Below are 23813 nucleotides of genomic sequence, written 5' to 3' on the forward strand. Positions count from 1 at the left end.
CGGCCGCGCCCGGGCTGCGGACGGACGGTCAGACGGTAAGGCTGGGCGAGCGCTGCTGCCCCGGCGTCCCCTTCCCGGCCGCGGGACGAGCGCCGTGCCCGGGAGTCCCGGGAAAGAGCAGCCGGAGCTGAGCTCCCTGGCGCAGCCCGGGGGTGCCTGCCCGGCTCCCTGCCCTCCCCTCGCGGGGTGCGCGCCTGCCTGGGGGTCCCTTCCCGTCCTGCTCGCGCCGTGTGAAGGATTTTGTTGGATGCGTTAAGTGTTTAAGCGCCGAGTTGCTGTGACAGCACGAGCTGCGCCTTCTTTGTAACCCCACGCACTTTTTGGGGAAATCAGCGACTGGCTGTACGAGGCAGCGCTTGCAGGTTCTTTCTCTGCAGCTGGCGACCTTTTCGCGTAGCTGTTGTTGAGACCCAGGCATCCAAATGCTGTGGTTGGGCCGTGGTGTCAGGACCGGCGTTGTTCTCGTGAGAATCTGGAGGACTCCTGACACAGAACGTGGGCAGCAGAGAGCACAAGGTGTGAGTTAAAGGGAGGAATATCTCGCAGTAAGAGTTATGGGATGCCCTTCAGCAAATCGTGCGTTTCACCTGTTAATTTGTGTATGCAAATGTAATGTAGGACCATCTCAGCAGCAACTGCCTTTTTTGCAAGAAACAAATTACTTAAGAGTGCTTGTCTTCTTACCTGGGGAAAAAGTTGTCCCCACCCTCTGCCTTTGAAATACATTTCCAAGTTAGATGAGTTTGGCTGAAACAATGAACGAGACAAAGAAATAAAATATTTCTTTTATGCCAAATATGGACACAATTAAAACGTGCAGCAAAGATGTTCCTTTCGAGCTCTTGCATGTCTTGGGCTGTTTTGGATAACAAACATGCAATAATCAGGCATAATAGAGACATCTCAGATGCTTGTTCTTGAGTCCCTTTCTTGTTGCTCCCTTTAATCCTTGGAGAAGCACAGATAGGCTCTTCAGGAGTTAAAGTTGTGCTTGGATTTTATTACCCATCCCCATCCCAGCGGTGTGTCTCGGTAATCTGTAGTTCACAGTCTGAACGTCGGTGTCGTTCCCCACCTCCTCTTGCTGTGCTTCCTGCTTGGAGGCACCTGCTGATACCACCAAGCAGCCCGGAGCCTGTTCCAGCTGCCAGCTTCTCTCCTCTCCCACCCACGGGAATGGCGAGGGCACTGGGAACATCTTAGGGACGCTCCTCTGAAAGGCAGCAGGAGAAAGGAATTTTGACCAGTCTTCTGATATCTGGTAACTGGAGACTGCTGTCTTCTTACAAGCAGGTGACCTCTGTCACCTGCGTCATGCTTATCTGTCAGAAGGCAAAGCTGAATGCCAGCCTTTATGTTGTGCCTTTCCTTTCATGCCTTCCTTGCAAGCACTGATTCTTCCCCTTTCCTGGTTCTGGGTGATGATTACCTCATCTGAAGCAGTCCAGGGCTTGTTGGCTTGTGAACAGGCTTTCCTGTTCTATCTTTACATCTGGGTTGGGATGTTTTCTTCCCCGTGCGTTCTCCACTCCTTTCACTAGGAGTGTCCCCTGTCTAACTCGGAGCCCTCAGGTCTGAGATCGGTCGGTTTCCACTCCTGTGTCTTAGCACTGGGGCTCTGATGACTCTCTGCCTACAGCTTTGCTTCGCTAGGATTTGATCCCATTTTTCTGAAAACTTCTAGATTTACTGAAAGTTTCAAAATGAGGTTCTTGCTCATTGCTCAGGACATGGTCACTCTGTCTCTTTTTTCTGGTTTGTTGTTTGTTGGGTTTTTTTAATCTGTGGGAACCCAAGTTAGAAAATAACAACTGTTGAATACTGTTTTGTGATGGTGAAAGGCTAGATAATACATTCTTAACTTTTAAGTAAGTGGTACAGAGCAAAAGGTTTTTCCTAGTTGAGTATTTCTTTAAATTAATGCAACACTTAATTGCTTTGAGTGGTTAATCTCTTTCCACCACCTTGCACCTGCTTTTTTATGCCTCTCTGCGTCTGTGATCATGAACTTGGAAGGAGAGGCATGAACAGAGCTCTGTAATAGCAGCTGGATATTAATACTGATTTAAATTTGAAACTCTCTGTCCTGATCCATTTTCTTTGTAGCTCTTCCCCATCTTACCCTGCCATTAAAATATTTTCCATCATTCCTATGACTTAAACCTCCCACAGATATTATTTTTTTTTAATGCATTTTCTATTCTTGCAAATACCTTGGTAACGTAAGGCATAAGGTTAGAAAATCTGAAGCAGGAAAGAAGAGTTTGTTGCTACCTAGGCAAGCTTTTGAGAACAAAAGGTACCGTGGATCATTTTGTGTTGTTTTCATTAACTTCAGTGCAGCTGTAAGTGGCTGAATCCTTGCACATCAAAAGAGAATTTGCCCTAAGGCTTGTTTCTGTGACTTGGGTCTGTTTGCTGTGTACACTCTAATGATGGATCTCTGGCAAAGACAGGGAAGGTTTTTCATCACTATTACACAATGTCAAATTGATCCGGATTACTATTAGCTCTGTGTGAACCCCACTGAAGAGGCATATGGCTAAATCAGTGCCAGATTTCTGATTTTATATTGTTCTTGTGCCAGTGCATTACTTAAACTTTTTCTGTTGAGTTTTTCTGCAACTGGTTTTTGCTCTCTTTCCTCCACCTAAATTTTTATGGTGTGTTATCTTTGATTTTTTGCACATTCCCCAATTTTTTTTGAGATAACTTACAAATTTCCATAAAATCATTGAATTCTTCATTAGTCTATACTTGAAATACCTTAATTTGTTTTTTAAGAGACTTATAAAGTAAATCTACTCTTAACAGATGTGCCTTGTCAAAATTATGCTTTTCATGGAAGTCGTACTCTTACTGGAAGGCTTACTGTCAATAACATAATCCTGATTTAGTAAGTGACAATGTAAGAAAAATTGCTTAAAACTGTTGTGATTCTTGTTAAGCCGCTTCCTGAGGTAACTTAGATGTGAGAGCTTTCCTAACAATTTAGGAAAGGGAAAGGAAAAAGGAAATTTGCACATGTATAGCACTTAGGATGTGTAGGTTAGTGTTCCTGTTGGCTCCTCTGTCCTTTTTTCTCCCTCTCTTTCCCCCTCCATTATTGAATTGGCCACGTTAACCTAGATACTGAAGCAAATTATAAGGGGCAGCTTAATCAAACTGTGGTCTGTCATCTCTTAGTAGTGGTAGGTAGTGTAGCCAGACCAGTAATGGCAAAATGCAAATACTGTGTGTTTATCCTCATTGAACATAGGGAGTTGAGGGACCGCACACTGTTTTTCCCTTACTGAGAGTTGTGTGAAAAATACAGAGACAAAAGGCAGTATGTTAAGCTAGATTGTTAAATTGTCGACATGTTTTTTGTTATTTTAATACATGAATTAAAAAGGTTCAGACATGGTCGGTTTGATCCAGTTAGTCCAGTCCTGTAGGTGGTATTTGTATTTTCTAACTGTGTGTAATCGCCTTTAAAAAAATAAAATGAGGAGTGGAATAATGTTTGCTTTAATGATTTAGGAAAAATATATTCTATTACAAAATTCCACTGAACTAAGATTAATAGATGGATTTGGTATTTACTGTGGATTATTTAAGAGGTGTTCCTACGTTTATGTATGTTCTTGAAATCTAGGTATCTGAAGCTATTTGAAATCCTGGTGTGGATCAATATCACATTATTTCCCTGGGAAAGACTTTTGATCCACTATGTTTCCTTTCTGGATTAAAAACTTGATAGCTGTTACACCTTCATTTTAGTCTTTTCAGTGTGAGGGACAATATCCAGTCTCTCTGATCTGAGTCTCCCTATTGTCCTTTGTTGTAGGTTGCAGAGATGGTACAGTCCTCTCTTGTGCTGCTGCTGCTGCTGGCAGACTAGAGTTTGAGAGAGCGTGAGATCGGTTACTGCTGCCCTCGCTATTCGATGTTTCAGACGGATGCAGGGAAGTGACTCTCTCCTCTTTGGAGAGGCTGTAAAATGCATGTTATGAATTGTCTCTCCTTGGTCAATGATAAAGAAAATGGGGCTATTCCAGTTGCAACGGGATTAATGAACGAGGATACGACGACAGCATCTCAACTTTCTCAGCCTGCAGCACCGCCACCCCCTCCACCATGTCCCCTCGCAGGGGCACCCCCAGCTCCTCCGCTCCCCCCGGGGCTGCCACCCCCCCCACCACCCCCTCCTCCGCTGCCTGGGCCGAACACACCTGTGCCTCCTCAGCTGACAAATGGACATGACAGTCACAGCAAAAAAAAACGAATGCGGAGCTTTTTCTGGAAAACTATCCCTGAAGAGCAAGTCCGTGGTAAAAACAATATCTGGACGATTGCGGCAAGACCGCAGTATCAGATTGATACAAAGAAAATCGAGGAACTTTTTGGGCAGCAGGAAGAAACCAAACCCCAGGACCTCCGAAGTCGATCTTCAAAGTCTTCATTTAAAGAGACTAAAGAGGAGGTAAGGATTGAAGTAAAACCTGTCTTTTACATAATGCTGTAGGAATTGTTGTGAATTCTGACCTGCTTTTGTCTCTTTCTCTGTCGTGCTTCATTCCCGCAGCAAATTTGTCTTGATTTGAAGGAGAGGGGAAAGACAGGAAGGATAAACTCTTTGTTCTGAGTGGCGCACATTTGTTTTTCAAAGAGCTAACAGTGTTTTATTATTTTGACTTGGCAAGTGCTGTGATTTGATCACCTGTTAAATAAAAGTGGAGGGAGCTCAAGGCATCTGTATTTGCTTGTGTTGGATAGCCCTTGAATTTTCAGTGTGAAACACCAGGTGTATTGTGATGTTTCAGCTCTTCCACTATGTCTGTTGTGCAAACAAAATGTGCTGCATGCAACCGTGAACCATGCAGAAGGAAGAGGATTCTATTGCAAGGGTTAGTGCTGTGTATGCCCTTGATGTCCTGGAGACATCAGGAAGGGAAGTACCAGTATGACAGCGAGGAAATAAAACATGATATAGTGATAAAGGGAATTTGTTGTTTAATTTAGATAATTTTGAAGTTTCAACTTTCATAAATGTTGCTTTCCTGCTAATGCAAACTTTATCCACTTACAGTCTCTCTTACAGACACCCTCTTTCTGAAGCCATAATTGAATTGTCTGAAGTGATCATTCTGTGGAGTAATTGGATGTTTGAAATGCAGATTTAATCTCCTGTGTGTCTGTATATGTGTTAGCTTGTAAGCAAAATGCAGAAGGCAGGGGGTTGAGAGATGTAGCAGTGTATCAGTTTGTAGTGAGAAAATAGGGACCTGAAGTTCACCATATTTTGCAGAGTTGAGAAGATGTCAAAATCTGCAGGGACAAGGTGAGAAACCTGTGTACTGATAGTGTGTATGTTGTACATAGACTAAAGTAAGGGGTTTAAAACAGGCATGTGTATTGCAGACTTTGAAACCCTGGCATTGGGAGGGATTAATTGGGGCCATCATCAGAGGTAGTCATTAACCTCTGTGCTGTTTTCAGGCTGTGTTCATCTTCAAATCAGGATTGCAGTGAGTGGACTTCCTGTACTCCACACAGCTGTACACAACTCCAGCCACGTGTCTTTCCTTAGGAGCTCCCCTTTTCAGGACTGCTGTGTGGTGAAGATCTAGTTACAGTAAAAATGATGATGTTTCATAAATTGAATATGGCCCCTAGTGTACTGTAGCCAGCACAGAGGAAAACCCAGCATGCTCCAGAGCTCACATATTTTCATATACAGCTTGAAAGTTGGGGCATCATGAGATTAAGAGCAGTGTCAGAGATTAAAATTACAGGCCTGCAAAACAAGGGTTACTCCAAGAGGTGGATTGCCTTGGAATGAAAAAAACTGCCTTGCTACAAGTTAGTGTTTTTGTGTTTTTATCTGGAGCTGGGTCCAGTGCACCTGTACTGCTTGATGCCTGTCTACCCTGGTTCAGGACTCCCACGGTGCCTTTGCACGTGGCAGGTGATGAGGCAACAGGACTTGTCTCTGAGTTATGCTGCTTTAGTGACAGAACATTCAACTCCGTTGCTAAGCTTTGTCAAGCATGCTGCAGTGGTGTGTCAGGCAGTGATGAGCAATTTGTTGTGTGCTAATGGACTTTGCAGTACTAGCTGCTTAGCCAGAAGGGAAGGAGATAATCCTGTGTTATTGGAAGTGCGGAAGCACAGACAGGCAACAGCTCACATGCTTAACGTTACTACAGGCACCATTCAGCAGCAGTGTGGAGGTTTGAGGCATTGGGAATATTTGTGATTTCCGTCATCGGTGCTGTCAGCTGCTGCCCACTTACTTTAATGTATGATGGTTGTCCTCAGTTGGCTGTACAAAACCTTTGGAGGTTGAAAGGTGGGAGCAGGCTGAGGTACAAGGCATCTGTGTGACCTTGTGGTTAGTGTGGGGCTGAGGAAGCTGTTAGTTCTCTTCCTGGCCAGTGCTGGCCTAACTGGGCGACGTGAACAAGACATTTTGTGTTTCAGTACCTCTACTCCTTTTGTGTAAAACACAATTGATTTTAGAAAGTGATTTATGGTCTAGCAGTGAGAAGTGTTCTTTGTAGTTTAAATAGTGAAATCAGTCTAGTTGGTGTAGTAAGTCAATAATGAATTTTCAAGATAACTTCAAGTACGTAAATGCAAAATCTGAAAAAATCCAGCATGTGTCCATAGTGCTGTGCAAAAGGGCATGGCTGGAGAGTCTTCTCTTTAGACTCAGTGAGGTTCCTCTCAGTGGAGTAGCCTAAGTTCAGTGGAAGTGAAGAGTGACTCTTCAGCCAACGTTGAGGGCACTGCCTCAGAGGCTGTGGTGGAGATAGGGGGTTTCGTACCTTCTCTAGAGATTGCTGTTGATTATGAAATGAGCAGGTTTGGAAAAAGCTGTCTCTCCATATAGGATCTTACAATACTGCATGTCCTTTTAGTTCTTCACTTGCCAGTGATTTATACAGGGAATTTAGATGCCCAACTCAGCTTACTGAATCACAGTTCTGAAGGGTAAAACATCATCAATATAACAAAAGTCCCTTTAGAGATTTGAGTCAAACTGCTACAGCAAATGATTTCCTTCTTGTAAACAAGCTCTGACAAACTCTTAGGAGATAAATTAACATGTTTCCATGGCCAAAGGCTTAATTTGCTCCATGGTTTCATTTAATTTGAGCCTTTGAAAAATAGGGGGTGTAGAGCGTCGTTTACAAACCAATTTACTTTCTCCATCCTTTAGAGGTGTTGCAGTATGGCACAACATACACTCACATAGGCTATAGGTAGCCTGACAGTGGAGCAGGCAGAAGAGCTTGTTGCCAGCCAAGAGATCTAGTCTTGCGTTTTTGCCTTTGAACTGCCCCTCAGCTCCTCCCATCTGTGCACTGGCTATAGCAGACATAGGACTCTCTGTAAACAGATTTAAGTAGGTAGCTCAGCAGAATGCTGTTTGGATTCTTGTTTGTTTTCTGCTGGAGTGGTTTTTAGCTATTTTAGTGAGTTTTGATGACTTGCAAAAGGATGCAGTGAATTCCAGAACCTGTGCAAGGGGCTAGTGAGAGCAGGAGAGAGAAGGAAGATGGAAGGGGTGAACAGGATGTCTCTTCTCCCTTCCCCTAGCTATACCCTATCTCTGTTTTCCCTGTGCTGGCTCTGATGCTCATTCTACCTCCTTGAGAACTGATTAAACCTGTTAGTCCAGCAGAAGACTAAGACATCAAGAAAGCAATGAGATGAGTACCAGTGCCTGCCTAGGGGAAAGAGCAGGCTAGGAACATGGCAAAGGAACATGACATGGAGCAGGACAGCCCTGCAGAAAGCTGCTAGGTTCACTCTGCTACACTGTGAAAGTGCCCCTTTCCTCAGCCACTCCAGGCATTGTGTGTGGCTCAAAGAATAGACACCAATATTTTAAACTCAGTAGTGATGGTTAGTTTGTTGTAAAGGGAAGAGGAAGTTCAAACAGGAGGTTGTTTATATCTTTCCTAATCTTAGCATGCACCACCAGGCTGTTCTATGTTTGCTATAATTTGTAAACTGTATCCCACCATGTGAAACCCCATTGTTCTTATCTGAAGAACATGTATAATGTTTTGCTTTCACTAATTTGTTATAAATCCACTTCATCATGTTTCTGTTCCTCATTGACAATCATGGCAAGAAGCTCTTTTTGCATTTTGTAGTCACTGCAAAGGCAGTATTGATGTGAGACTTTTTGTGCCTCCCAGAAGCTTTTCTGAATCTTTTTTGTTGATTGTAAATTTGTGTCAGAGTTCAGGAGTAGATTTACCATCATCACAACTTCACTATGGTACTCTAGCTAATTTTCTTCTTCCCTTAATACACCCAAAAAGGGAATAATTCAGTGGTAGGTTAACATTTGTCAAACTGATGCTGTTATTACTGCACACGATCTGTTCTGTGCCTGCTACAGGTTTCAGAAATATGCTGAGTTGAGTACTATGGTGATGGGAAACAGATTCATGAGTCAATCAGCTGTCTGTGCTTCAGGGATTGCACTGTTTATGAAGGAGAGGTGACAAGTGTGTTTAAGCAGTGACACTTGCATTGGCTGGCAAAGTGCAGGTATTGAGATGGTGCAAAGTATTTAAGAGAACTGTAGTATTTCCAGAGTAGCATAAACAAAAATGTAAGAGTTCTCTCTGGCAGGAGATCTGACAAAGATGAAAATGGAGAAAGCTCTTCTGAATTTGTCTGAAGTAAATCACAAGAAATCATTTAGGTTAGATATTAGGAGGAAATTCCTTAGTGTGAGGGTGGTGAGACACTGAAACAGGTTGCCCAGGGAGGTTGTGGAGGCCCCATCCCTGGGTGTGTTCAAGGGCAGGTTTGGATGGGACCCTGAGCAACCTGGTCTAGTGGGAGGTGTCCCTATCCATGCAGGGGGGTTTGAACTAGATCATCTCTAAGGTCCCTTCCAATTCAAACCATTCTATGATGAGAGAGTTTTATTTGGTATAGAGAATCCCAGTGAAACTAGGAAAGTCTGTTCTCAATTCTTAATTGTAACTTTTTGAGTCAAGAAGTCCAAGGGTATTACTGGTGGACTGCACTTTAAAATCTTTTTATGTGGTGAACACAAATTTGGAATGTGCCATCCTGGCACCAGTGCTGAAGGTGTGTAAGAGTAGAAGAGCAGAGCGAACAGAATTTGTTAAAAGCTGGGGTAATGTTTAAAGGGTAAAAAGCAACAGTTTGGTAGGAAGTAATATGCAGACAGCTTTCTGCAAGGACAAAATAATATGAAAAGTTGGTGGGGAAGAGCATTAGACATTACAGACAGATGTTAAGGCTAAGACGACAAATCTAATATACAACTGAATGCGAGTTGGAAGGTACCATATTTATGTGCAAGGAGTAGGAACTTGTATTTATGGAGCATCTGCAGGGTTCCCTCTTTCTCCTCCTTACACTCCTATCTGGAAGCTCCTTGAAGGTAGTTAAGTAATGCCAGCTTTTTTGAACACTTGATAATCTCGAAGTGGACACCAAACAAAGTGCCCAAGAGCTGAGCCACATGTTTTGATTGCATGCTTGAGCAAGAAATCAGAGAAAAAACAGCATACAGCCATAGACAGAGGAAGGAGTGTGTATAAGATCCTTTTACTGAAAAATGGCTACGGAATTATTATTATACTGATAGGGCAAATGCAGCTGCATATGTTGCTTTTATTCAACATAAGATGTCAAAAAAAAGAAGATCTAGTTTTGTTTGAGGTTGTACTGTAAATCTGAGTTGTGCCACAAAAACCAAAATTTTACCCAGATGGTTCAGTCTTATCAAAACAGGTATTGACTGTGACTGAAAATATCATGTACAGGTTAACTGTGAATATGCTTTAAAAAAACCCAAAAAACTAAAATCACGATGGCAAAGCTTATAGGCTTAAATTAGTACAGAGAAATCAGACAATGAGGACTGACCAGTGCAACTGGAGACTAGAGCTGCAGTTTGAGAGGTCAGTGAGAGGTCCCTGCAGTAAAACAGTTAAAAAAGATTAGATACTGTAGAGGGAACAGATGGTTGAACCTGTCCTACTTAATGATTTGTTGGGGGCCTCTCAACTCCTAAGATAACAGGAGAATAATCTGCAGTTTGTCTTCTTATCTTTATATATGCTAAAACCGAAGGCTTCAGGCTAGCAGTCATCTGATTAAAACTAAAATGCAGATATCCTGTGTTTTCTAATCTTGGCTGATTTCAGAAGAGGAAATTCCAAAATTTCAGAAAACTTTTAAATTTGGTTCACTTTTTTCAGCAGATGAGGGGCTGTCTCCTGGGTGTATGCTAAGAAGAGCACATTAATCACACCTATATCTTCACTGTCACCAGCTGGCTGCAGGCTAATTCAATTCCATAATGATGCCAACATTGCATTTATATATGTATTTTTTATTTGTGTACTGTCACAGAGGTCAAGACACCTTTCCAGTTGTCAAAAACCTCAAGCATCATGTGAGTCCAACAACAGTCTTGAACATCTGTGTGTACTGAGTCGTTCTATTGTAGCAGTTGGGTGGCACTGTTAAGGTGAAACAATTCTCTTGTCCTTGTAAATCTCACGACTTTTGTCGATGTTATCACCAAAATAGCTGTGGTAAAATTTTAACCTTAAGGACATCATTTGCTAAAACAGCGCAAACATCTCACATTTGAACTTGTATGCTGTTACAGGAAGAAAAACTAGTATAAAAAGAATTAATGGTTTTATTTTTAAAACTTTGAAAAAATAGGGGAAAAAATGTTTGTTTGCTTTTTTTTTATCCTGTCTGCTGAATCTCCAGAATTGTCCAAGTAAGATGATATAGCAAATCAGCTTTAAAGTATAAAGTAAGGGGAGACACTTTATTGTGAGTTTCTGTTTGCTTCTAGATAAAGCAAGCAGATTTGAGCATTATCTGTCTTGGGGTTTGATTCAAGATCAACGTACTTATCTTCCTGTGGATCAGCAGGGCTGTTAGTTTTGTGATGGGAATTGGTAGAGCCTACTGACCTCAGCTTGGAAAGCCCATTCTCACATTTGCTAGAAAACCTCTGAAATGGGTGGGTTCTGAAGTGTAGCGTGGTGCTCACTAACTGTGGGGCCTTCAAATGCAGTAAAAGGTATTATTTGATAGGCAACATCTTGAAGATGCAGTGTTACAAAATAAGCAAGAAGAATGTTTTTACTTTGTAATGACCTGGAATTTATCTTGATTCTTTCCTTCTATAAATGTTGTTACGGGGTTTTTTTCTTGCTTCTCTTGGTCAAAGGTGTTGTGGGTGTGCTGTGTATTTCCATGGTGAAACTAGTTCTGTCATACATGATCTTTGTTGATAAGAAGGGACTGTGTATTCATTTGGCCTGCAATTTTGTGGCAACTGCAAATAATTTACCTGTAACAATTTAATAAATGATATCTTCATTATATGCTATTTTTCTAGGGATTGGTAGATTAATCTCTCTCGCTTTCTCTCCCAGGTTTCCATTTTGGATGCAAAAAGAAGTATGAACATTGGGATATTTCTCAAACAATTCAAAAAGTAAGATTGATTTTTCCATGCAGCTAATGCAAGCTACAGATGTGTGAAATTATTTGTAGTTCTTATCAAATGTGCTCTGTTCCTTGTGGATTTTACAGTTCTACACAGGTTTATGATAAGTAACTACATTGCATTATTTCTTTCCTAATATGTTTAGTTTTGAATGTCATTATGACTTATCTCCAAACATTTAGAGTGCTAACCTTAGCCAATTGAAGTGAGTTTTCAGGTATAATTAAGGGAAGCACTTATATCTCATGTAATACTGCAAGAAAGCTGCTATTTACTGACTTAATTTCTTTATAAATAATTAATAGAAAGGGGTGAGTTAAAAGCAAGATGTTTCAAGGCTATCTTTATTCACTGATAGATAATGTTGCCCTTCAGTAAAGGCATCACTAAAAGTGGTGTTAGAACAATGCTGCTGTGGGCACTGATGCATAACCTCATTATAATTCCTGTGAGTAGCCCAGGCATGGTTTGTTGTTTTGGTTTTTTTTTTCAATTTGTCTACTATTCACCCTGCAAGTGTTAGAAATGTGTATGCTCAATTGTTTTTTCAAGGTCTGCTGAATCCATCATTGAAGATATTTATCATGGAAGAAGTGAGCCCTATGGTTCTGAACTGCTGCATGAATTTCTTAAATTATTACCAGAAGCAGAGGAGGTAAATACTGGTTTTACATGGAACTCATATTTTTGTAGAGTTCTAGTGCCTGGGATTCCAACATTAAGGTCGGTGAAAGAGGAATTCCAAAGCCTTCCTGAAACAAGAGGATAGGAAACCACTGAGTGCAAAAGTTTTTCATTTGACATGTAGTATTGAGGTTGCAGTGTAGTCATTCCCTTCACATCAAGTAATTTCACTTACTTTTAAGGTGCCACTTAACGGAAGTAGCGATAAGGTATTTTTGTTTGTGTGATGTCCCTTATGATGTCCCTTTTGTCCCATAAGCAAGACCTGGAACCCTCATGTGTGCAGATAACTCTGGGGGTTCAGAAAACTCAGAATCAAAGTATATTCTAATGCAGACAAATTAAATTTCACTTCTCTGGTACCTGCCTCATATTTCTCCCATTGCAGTGCCTGAAAGTTGAATATTGGTAGCCCTGTGCTACTGTCCGGGCCTTTCTGGTTTGCTGCCTGTTTAGTGCATCTGGGATCTGCCTGCTACGGGGCCTGGGTCACTGCATTCCAACAGGGCAAAAGGCTGCTCTACAGCACCCACAGATTTTGCTAACATGGCTTATTGCTCCAAAGGAGACACATTAGAAGGCACAGAATTACCAGCAGTGCCTTCTGCAAGGTCCCTGTGCTCACAGTATGACCAGCATGCAAGTGCTGCTTTTTCTTCTCCCAGTCCACCTTCAAGTCCATTCACATGATTAAAGAGGTGAAGCTTCATCAACTGACCTGGAAGCTCTGCTTAATGATGCACAGTTCCTTGTCTGCTCACGTATTTGCACTGACCCATTTGTATGTACTTGAGAGAAATGTATACCACAAATTTGACAAAATTAGCATTGGGGTTGCTTGAGTGCTTCACATCAAAGTGGTGGCTGAAACCCGGGAAATTGCTAGTTAATGTCCACGTACAGATCAACCTCAGCTCATTTGCTTTACCACTTCAAGGTCATACTGTCAAAGCACTCAGTTTCCTCTGTGCAGCAGCAAATCTCAGATCCAGTCAACAGCCAAACATGTAATATTATTTTGCTGTAAAATACATAATACTAAATTAAGCTGCTTTTGCAGAGAATCTTGGAAAAACTGTGTTGTGTTATTATATTTGCTTAATATATTTTTTAGAATTGGGTAGTACCAACAAGTTGGAATGTAATTAATCTGCAAAAAACAGGTGACAGTAGTTCTAGGAGCTCAAAACTATTCCCTCTTCCCTCTTTGTTTGAATTTCAGTACATATTCCTATATTTAAAGAGAATTTAACTCCTTTGAAAAAGTCAGAGGAGAACAGTGAAGTACTAACTTAAAAGAAAGTGACTCCTAGTTAACTCAGTCTATATTCAGCAAATTAGACTGAAAGAAAGGTATTTTTTCTTCTTTTCCTCTTTTAGATCTTGGTTGCTATTTTTTGACAAGTAGTAAATCTGTCAAATAGTGTACTTCTATGATACAAATGCTGTAATTCAGCTGGAATTGTAGTGTAAGTTGTTGAACTTTTATCAGCGTTTTGTCTGCAATATTCAGCTAGACATTTTAGATATCCAGCAGGTGCTGCTAAGACTGAAAGGGTATATTTATTTCTTACTAGATGGATAGTGGGGCCAGAGCACTTAAGAAGTGCTTTTAAGGAGGTGTTTGAGAAATTAATAGAAGAGATTTAATGGTGCAGGGTTGTAAGCATTAGAAATGAAGGGCCATTAGATGTTATATATTTTGTCTTTCCAAGGAAAAACTGGAAGGAAGCTTGTTTCCAGTGTGCAGGTATTTATATTTGATTAGTTCCATGCTTCAGAGATCTCATGTTCACTGTCAGGAAAAGATTCCCTTTCTTAATTCTCCCTGTAACTGTTTAACTTCTTGGGAATTTTCCTCAAGAGGGCTTGGGTGGGGGGAAGAGGAAATGGAGAAGATCCTGAGTGTGAGGGACTGATATTTCTGCTGGTACGGAAAAACGTTTCAGTGCCTTTATGTCCTCGTGCTTCAAGTGTTCAAAGAATAAGTGGGTCTAGTAACTCATTTACTGTGGCTCCTAAAATATTAGTGTAGTCAGTTCAAAAATTCATTCTCTTTAGGAGCCCCAAAGCTTTTGTTGTTCATCTTTCTTAGTATTTTTTTCCCTAAATGTGTGTTCATTGTTCTCCTTCTATGTCCCCTTCTTTTTTGTTAGTTTATCATCTGCCTCACAGTCTGAATACTTGTCTCCTGGAATAGTGATTCACTGCTAAAGGAAAGCCATCAGAACTATACAGTCCTTGCCTACACAAAAATAATCCAAAATCTATCCAGAATATCAGACAAAGTGGTGTTATGTGTTCTGCTGTTCTGTTTACTAGTCCCTAACTTTTTTTTGATCTGTTTGTCATATCATACGAGATAAGAGTTGGCAAGGTGTCTTCATATTGGCCTATCCTTGCAGAATGTTGCACTTGTTCTCAGCGAGAGTTCCCTGGCATTACCCTTAGATACTTCCAGTTCTTCTGAACACCTCCCTTGTTGTTGTAGGGGTTGAGAATTACTCTGAGCAGAGACTCGAGCAGCTAGATCCTAAAAAGTTAGGTGATATTCAGTTACCGGTGCTAAATGTCTTGGTGCAGCTACGGGTGGACTTGGGCAGTTCCTCTTTGTGTGCACGTATTTTCAGCAGCTCAGGTATTTACAGTCACATTTCCCAGTAGCACAGTCGTGTTGCAGGTTGGGATGAGAGCTCTGTCCCAATATTTGTGTTTGGAAATGTGTTCTGTTTTTTCTTTTATATGGTACCATACTTAGTCTGTAAAGAGAAAGGGCTGGCGAAAGGGCAACTCAGGACCATCATGTTTCTTTTTTATCGACAACCTTTAGAGTTTATTTAGTGTGAATAAACACTGGCCTTATACTCCAATCTTGTCTTATCTAGAAGTATTATGATATATTGCCATATTACCTGAATGTTCCCCTGCTCACCAGTTTGAGCTGGACAACTTTTTGACAATGGAGGCTAAACACTTGGGCTAACAAATGTATTTAACATCTGTTATCTTTAAAATTATTTTTTTTTGCAGTATTTTAATACAGCAGTTCTGTTTACATGCAGAAATAAGTATCAATACTAGTAATTTTCTAGCTGTGTTCTGTGAGAAATCCCAACAGCTGTAAAAGCTGTTGAGATTTTTGTGTATAAAAGGCAAATACTTGCTCTTCCCTGGATGTTTTTGTCAAACTGAGTAACATCATTATTGAAGTATTGGCACTGCTATGAAGTCTTTTGTCAGGCTGAAAACATTTGGATATTTTCAAATGTTTAATTTGAAAAACTTGACAAGTTCTTGAAGCTGGCAAACCTGGAGCTTGCTGTAAGGTTTCACTTAGTTTTGTTCAGGGCTGTGGGTGTGGTACCAGCCTACCCATCATGGGTGTGCTTTTAAAAAAAAAAAAAAAAAAAGAAGATGAAGAAAAGATACAAAGATACTCAGTACATTAATGAGTAAGTTAGGATCACTGTTTTTGTGTAAGCCTTGTTAGAAGTCCTACTGCTTGTGCCTTACTATGGGTAGGAGGTTTGTAAGAGGAAGAAATGCCTATTTGGAATCTCCTCTGCTTCAGATCTCTTTTGCAGCTCATGGTTTTTTTTCCAGGGAGCCTTTGTCTTCAGTGAACCAATTGCCTGTATCACTTCTGAAAAGATTCCTAGCTTTTTCTTAACAATATCCTGTTAAAATGCCTGACAGCTGTCATTTACTGGCATCCTAACCAAAGTTTTTAGCTGCTTTTATGTGCATATTGTTGCACTCTTCAGCAGGCCCAGGCTGGTAGAAGTCGAGAGAGGCCAGCGTTTAACGAGCTAGAATAGCCATAATTTATGCTTTAAATATGTACAGAAGAGAGTGCATCATGCTGCTAATCAGCTCACCCACACATGGTTATCAACACAGTGTCTTAAATCTCTTTATAACATCTCAAGCCTGTCCTTTGCTTGGATACTCGGTTTTAAAACCCTTGTCATCTGCCACCTTCTTCACTGGAGTTGTTTCTGTCTGTCAGCTCTGCCCTTTTCAAACCGTGTTTGTGGAGTTAACTGCCCCCTCCTTTCCTCAGACAGTGCTCTATATGGCTGACCATCCTTCATAGCTTTCACCACCTGCTCCCTTTTTTGCCCCTTATGATAACTACAGGTTTTCCCCATTTTTGTTTTATCATGTGCTGGTAGAGGTTTGCCTCTGAACAGGCATGTGTTCCATGGAGCCTCTCCACCTAATATATTAGCTGCTTTTCCACATGCCCTTGTACTTAGATTACACTGTGATGCTTTTGGGGTTTTGCTATTTTTTAACTCTATTTTGCTTTAGTGCCCTGAGTGCTTACATAGTATGGAAATATTAAAAACAAAATTAAACCAACCAACCAAGAAAACAAAACAAAACACCAATCAGAGAAAATATTTACTCCTCTGGACTGCTGCATTTGGCTTTAATGTAGGGAATATTTTACTTATTTGATCAGAATGCAGGAAAATAATTAATTGCAAACATATAGGAGGATGTGTGGTGTAGTGATTTATACTCTTCTTCAAAGAACCTGCATAAGAGTGCAAACACCTGTTTTATGCCATAAAGTAAAATTCCACTGCTTATAAATAAGTGTGACTGGTAGCTCAAAAATAACTGAAAACTTGAGTGGCAGAAATGTAGTCGCTTTCCTATCTGCGAGGAATAATGAGATACTTGCAATAGGTATATCTGCTCCAATTGTTCACAAATCAAATCAAAGATCAGGCTTTCTCTGTTTCATAACTGTTCTTAAAATAAAGCAAATTACGTATGTGAGAATCTTCTGTATCTTAACATCTGATTTAGTGTGCTTGGACATGCACGGACAGTGCAAATGCGTATTCCATATACAAATATAATGAAAACTTAAATTAGTAGCTTTTCGCCCAATTTGAGTAATACAGAACTGAGCATACGATATAATTATGCACTCTCTCATATATACATTCCACTGCCATATCTTGGTACGTGGCTGCATACTGTTGTGGAAGAGGTTTTGCTCTTGAAGAGAGGAGGTCAAGTCCAAAACTGATAGAGTTATTAACTGTGATTTAAACAAACAAACAAACAAACAACAACATGTTTTTTAGCTCTTTTGTGTTCTCGGACTAATGAAGCTATCTACTGTAGCTGTTGACATGATTAATAGTGAACATTGTTGTCAATCCCTATCATTCCTTTGCAGCTCCTGGCTGCATTTGGTAGTTGAATTTAACCCCCACTTCTAGGAACCATCAGATAATTTCAGCTATCTCTGGGAAGACTTGGACAACATGGCTGGAGAGAGAAGAGGCCAATCCCGTGGACTTTTGAGTAACCTCCCTTGGAACATGAAGGGGAGCCATTCAAAATATGTTTCAATAGGTTCAGAAGCTGCTCTTTTAGTTTATCAATAGTGTCTATTAAGTAAAATAACTTTTTTTTTTTCCCCCTTCTTCATGGTGAAAAAAAGTTATAATTTTCAATTATGAAATTTGTAATGAGGAGTGAACACAACATAAATTGTTGTCGTATCTTTACTGTAGCTACTCCTTGGATTATTTACTGTTTTAATGTCAACAGGGAGTTTAGTCTCCTTAGACAGGTATAGAGAACCAGGATTGTGCTGTGTTGAATTTTGGGATGAAATGAACTTGTAACTCTTTCGTGTTTCTGTTTTGTCTGTTTGTGGAATGGGTCATTATCTTTCACCTTGCTTGGGTTTTGGTCTTGTTGGGTGACCTTCTTTGTTGCTTCTTATAAAGGTAGTTTTGGACATCTAAGGCAAAGACAGAGGAGTTTAAGATGACTGGTGTGGGCTGGAAAAAGTGTAACCAGGCAGTGAGCACATCTTTGCCTTAAGGTTGATTACACGGACTGTCTTTTGGGTTGGTTACTGCCCAAAGCTTTTTGCATTGTTACATTCACACTCCATTCTACTCGTCAGAAGGCTGCCCCGTCAGTGTCTTCTGTTGTGCGTGTATAGGAAACTTCCTCCTCTGGATGAGTTCTAGGGCTTAGCACTCCCTTGTACCACTCCAGGCAGTTTTCCTAGTATAACAGGGGAGAAGAAAGAGATTTTCATCCAGTGTCTGTAAAATTAACATTCCATATGGATAACATTGGTTGCTACTTGCTGTCAAGAGTATATTTAAATACAGTACAGGTAGCATGAATAAGTTAATACTCTTGTGAGTATCTCAGGATCTCCTGTTGTTCTTTTTTTGTTAATTTAAAACTTAAAATTTAATCTTCCTGTAATTACCTATGGTTTGTCCTGATTTTGATGATTTGAGGTGGGTTTTTTGGTGGGTTGCTTTTCTTTTTATCCCTCCCTCATCCCACCCCAAGTCTGAATACCCACATTCTTTTCAGGGAAATTTTGATACTTGCAATATACTAAAAGAAGGTTGGAGAACTTGCAATTTTTGTTGCTAAGGTTGCAGACCCCCATTTTTTGGAAGCTAGGTTAAAGGTCACCTGCAAACACTGACTGAGATAGTAGATGTCTCCCACTCCCCACTTCATGATGTAGGAAAAAAAGTTTATTTTGGTTTTGTTTCTTGCTTGCTTGACACCTTAGAATCATCAGGAGTGTCAAGTCTGGTCTTTCCTGTTTTTTGTTGGCAGACTTCTTGAATGACTCTGTAAATTAAGTTTTCTCAGGCTTCAAAAAATGGGTATGTTTTTTATCTTTTAAAGGATTTTTTTGTCTGAGTGTCTTGAGCTAAATGGGTGAGTGTTAAGAAGTGGAGTTAGATTGCCTGAATAAAAATTGTGCTTTGATTAGTCATAAGTTCTGGTCGTTTTTTTGTTTGTTGGCTTTTTTTTAATTTGAAATGCAGGTTTTTATTGTGGGTTAAATTTGTAAATTTTTTTTCCTCTTCCTTATTGTGCTTTCAACATTTCTGTTTTTTAATGATGTGAAAAAAAGAATAGGAATAAAGCAGAACTAAGCTGTTAAAATAATCCATTTGTTTTGCTAGTGGAGAATTTCTTTCAAATCCCTGATTTAGCATAGCATATGTTCTCTTCCACTACAAATCAGTTACTTTTTTACTGTGAAAGAAGAAAAATAAATTATTATTTTGGAGCCTGATGCTTAAAAAAAAACACCTGTGGAAATCTTGCTGAGTTGTGGCAACCTGGTAACTGTTGGTGCCCAGATGTAGAGCACCTCTCTCCAGTATAGCCTAATATGCTTTCTAAAACTGAAGACCATGTGTGTAAGTGGAGTTATGAGTGGACTTAAAGTGTAATGTTATAAAAAGGAAGCATGATGGGCTTGTGTGTGAAGCAGTGGAAGCAGACAGCTGCTGCTGGGTGTGAACTTGTTGGTTGAATGAAGAAACAGTGTAATTGAGAGCAAGCTCTGCTTATGGACACAGTTGCTGTGTTGGAAGATGTGGAAGAAATTCCACTTAAACATATCTGCATGTATTTTCCAGTTCTTCCATATAAACGCATAGTAAGAATGTGGGCAGATTAGTGGCTTCCAGGTCATGCAAATAATACGGACTTTGGTGGAGCTGGGAAGGAAGATTGACAAAATTAATACAGTGATATTTCCTTTGCATGTAAATGGTGTTCTCAAAGTGCTGGCGACTAAGAACTTAAAATGCAGGATTGCATTTATCTTTAAAATATTTTGTACAAATGAAAAAAAAAAACAACAAACAACAAAATCAAAGAGCATGAAGTTTACCACCTAAGAGAGTTTTAGAGGAAATGGTTGAAGCAAGTATCTGGAAAAAAAACCAAACCGTAACTTATACCGTAGCTGCATTTGCCCCAAGAGATCTTGTAGTCCTATGCTGGAAATGCTGAACACAGTTGACTTTAAGCTATGCCTAAGTGTACATCACAGTTGTTGTGGACTTGAGGATCAATTTTCAGATTGTCACTTGAGCAGCTATTTCCTGGGCAAACAGCTCAAGAACAGCAAGAGGACCAGTCGGAAAGAAAAGTGCCAGTTCACCTGCAGAAACTGGAATAGCAGTGTCATAAATGTAGCAAGGAGAGCAATCTTAGATCAGAAATCAGTACAATGAATTGGAAATCAGAAATCAGAATCTTCAGTCAGAACTTTGGCATTGTATTTTCTCCACTGGACTGTACAGATAGGTTTTTGGGGGAAGAGTGATGTTACTGGGCTTATATATATATATACATATATACTTAATTTATTTTATTATTTATGTGTGCAAATGAGAGGAGCTTGGACAGTGAAGCCATTCAGTTGGTCACTGAATGGACTCTCTAATGCCTTCTGTTAAATTTACTGCTTTTCAAGGTGTTTCTTTCCAAAGTCAAGATGATCTTGGTCTTTGATAAAATTCTTTGCTAGTGTTTTTTTCTCTTTTCTAGATAAAGAAGTTAAAAGCCTTTGATGGAGATGTATCAAAACTGTCTCAAGCTGATTCCTTCATGTATTATCTAATCCAGGTGCCAAAGTAAGGAGATAGCATGTTTATTCTGTTAATGATAAATGTTCTTTTTCGGCTGTCAGTTCTGACCTGTTTGTGTACTCCAGCTATGCTCTTAGGATTGAAGCCATGGTGTTGGAGAGGGATTTCTCACCCTCCTGTGCTTCTCTACAAGATGACATGAAAATTATAAGACGGGCAACAGAAGGTAATTAAGCATGTTGGGACATGTATAATACTCTTGTTTTTCTTAGCATGTTAATTAGTCTACATTATGAAGACTATAGAGCTTGAATTTCAGGTACCTTAGCTATTAAAAGGGAGCTAACTCCCCTCTGACAAATGCCATCAGGGTGTGTCTGGTGAATCTTTGCTTACAAAATAAAAAATCTGGAGACTCTGCCTTGAATGCCTGTTTTTTTCTGGTCATGCTGGCAAATTTTATGACAAGCTGTTAGACCACTGGTTAGACTGTTTTTAGTGTTATAAAAAGGCACAGTGATAGAAGTGTTGAAGTATGAGTACCAGTGTTTGTGATAGTCACTTTTAGTGAAAGGAAAGGGAGAAAAGCTTGGTGTGTTTTTCCCACCAGTGGAGATTGAACCAGGTCCTTCTTGACTCAGAAAAATGTGCTTTAGCTTATTGGGCTCTCTTTCAAATCATTGTTCTTTGTGTTTTGAGCAACAGACGTATGTGAAGGAATATCTTATGCATAAAAGCAGCTGCGCCCTGTTGTCCTTCATGTCCTTCAACCAGGACATCTGCAAACTGATTAATTCATTCCCTGCAGAGGAGACTCTTTGGTCTCCAACTCCTGCACTGGGCCAGTCATGCAAATCAGACTGAGCTTCCCTGTTTTCAGTCCACCTGTCATGTGCGCTTCTCCATTTGGTCTGTTCACTTCAGGGTTTGTTGATAGCCTGAAGTTGTTCAGGAATTGCATCTACTTTTCTATCCCCAACTCCTATGTTTCTTTCCTTGTAATTAAGCTGAGAGAATATTTACTTAAGTTCTAACACTGATAATCACGGAGTATTAGGATGGTCTAAATAGCCTGGTGGATTCTCATCTAGGCTGCAAATGGATGTTTTTCATGGTGACACCGAGCAGGCTCTTACTATGCAAAATCTTTAGAACCTGCCTTTTCCCTTTGGCTGTATGAAATGTGGCGTTGACTTTTGTATTCACTCCTCTTCCTCCTTTCTTCCTCACCTAAAGCTTGTTAGATCAAAAGTTGTTTAATTAGTTCTGTGCTTTTAGGCTGCTAATACAAAGATACAAGGGCTGTCTGCTTCTAGAATGATAGTGTATTGAGTTGAGCAGTTAAATGCAGGGTAAGTTATAGAATGTGAACTTCTCAGCAAAATGGTTTTTTAAAAGCATTTACACTGCAATCAAAAGGATTCCACTTTTTACTGTGTTTGTCAGTGTTAAATATAGTACTTGACATTAAAAACAGCTGATGTGATTTTCCTTGCTGTATGGGCACTGGCAAATTTGGAGTTACTTGGTTTGCTGTGCCACTTGTGTAATGCTAATTTATTAATTCTTTACAGTTTTGAATTCCTGTATCTTACTTCTAAGGCAATCACTCTTTATGTGACTTTATAAGCACATGTATTAATTTGTGTTTATAAGTGACTGAGTGAAAAGGTGTATGAATGCAGATGGTGTGATTGTGCCTTTTGCAAAAAATGAAGATGTGTACAAAACAGGATTCTGTGATGGAAAAGCCTTAAAAAGCAGTTTTATTCCATTTGACTCTTAGCATCACACTGAGTGTGTCTTTGTGCTAAATCATCTTTGATATGACTAAAGTAAAATAAATGCTGCTCTGAGATGGTGATCATACAGAAATAAAACGATGATTCATAGTGAGAGTGGGATAAGCAAGGAAACTTTAAACACTGTTATCTTTTCAGGCCTGATGGCCAAGTCTCCCAGAAAAAGAGTAATTGTTTAAAAGCCCAGTCCCAGGAAATGGCAAATGGATCCTGCAAGGTGCAGAGCAGTTGCCTTATGCTGGGATTAGTAGGTGGTAAGGATACTTAAACCACTTACATGAGACACTTTGCACATTGGAGGACTAGGCCCCAGATATTTTGTTAGCTGCTGAGGATTGCCTTGGAAATACTACACTTGCTGAGCTACAGTCCAGCGTACACTTGGGGTCTGTGAACTCTGCTTGTGAATTTGAATAATACCTTTTTTTTTTGCCCCCCATAATCTTTCTGGTTTGTTGTAGTTGCTTGTAAAATACAAGTTTTTGCCTTTAAAAGCTTGAGATGAAGAGGAGTTTGGTAACTGACTATGTATATTTCTAAACAAACAGTTGTTAGATGGCAATTTTCTTGTACCTTACAGAGCTAATGACTTGTGAGGAACTGCATTCCATATTGCACTTGGTCCTTCAGGCTGGGAACATTATGAATGCGGTAAGTGACATCCAAAATGGAGATGGCTGATTGACCAAACTTCCTCATTAGTATTGCTGCCCATTGGTGTCATGCCTCAGCTGTTTGCTTCTTTCTTTTTAGGGAGGTTATGCTGGCAATGCTGTTGGATTTAAACTGTCATCACTGCTCAAGCTGGCGGACACAAAAGCAAACAAACCTGGGATGAGTCTGCTGCATTTTGTTGCTCTGGTATAGAAAAACTATTTTGCTGGTAAAAGCAACTGCTACAAATGTAAAACCATAGATGGTAGAGTATAGAAGGGGTCACGTGCTTCAGAAAAAAGGAGCTTTTTTACAGCTTTGAATCATCATCTTTCTTCTCCTGCCACAAATTCACCAGTTTACCTATGTCTTGTCATCCTATCCAGAAACCTTTTCTTTCTAGAACGTAAAAGCTTGCCTTCATCTAACTTCCTCATTGTGGCTTTTCTCTTCTTGTCCTGAATTCTTACACTGTGGAAGTAGCTTATTTTGATAAATATTCTTTCAACCTTCCTGTTGAATCTTTTGAGCAACATTTTTTGCAGGATTTTTTTCCTCCCTTGGTGACTGACATGTTGTCCTGGTTTGGGCCCAAGATGACATTCCCCAGGAAATGTTCCACCACGTTTGTTCCTCCACGAGTGCAGGGGCACAGCTGCCATCTCGCCATGGGTTGCAGGGAAACTTCTGCTTGGGCACCTTCTTCCCCTTCTTCCTCACCAACCAGCACGGCTCTCCTTCACCATC

General features: G+C 40.2%; 1 protein-coding gene across 1 annotated transcript in view; it reads left to right on the top strand.

Moving 5' to 3' along the window:
• Positions 1 to 3982: 3982 nt before the first annotated feature.
• Positions 3983 to 23813, top strand: part of FHDC1 (FH2 domain containing 1) — a 29702-nt gene continuing 9871 nt past the window's right edge. The window contains exons 1-7 of the mRNA XM_009995893.1: positions 3983 to 4465; positions 11451 to 11512; positions 12077 to 12179; positions 20570 to 20655; positions 20736 to 20836; positions 22993 to 23063; positions 23166 to 23273. Of these exons, the coding sequence (XP_009994195.1) occupies positions 3983 to 4465; positions 11451 to 11512; positions 12077 to 12179; positions 20570 to 20655; positions 20736 to 20836; positions 22993 to 23063; positions 23166 to 23273 (1014 nt within the window). The remainder of the gene's footprint in view (positions 4466 to 11450; positions 11513 to 12076; positions 12180 to 20569; positions 20656 to 20735; positions 20837 to 22992; positions 23064 to 23165; positions 23274 to 23813) is intronic.

This window comes from Chaetura pelagica, unplaced genomic scaffold (genome assembly GCF_000747805.2).
Source record: "Chaetura pelagica isolate M959 unplaced genomic scaffold, ChaPel_1.0 scaffold142, whole genome shotgun sequence".
NCBI classification, from domain to species: domain Eukaryota; kingdom Metazoa; phylum Chordata; class Aves; order Apodiformes; family Apodidae; genus Chaetura; species Chaetura pelagica.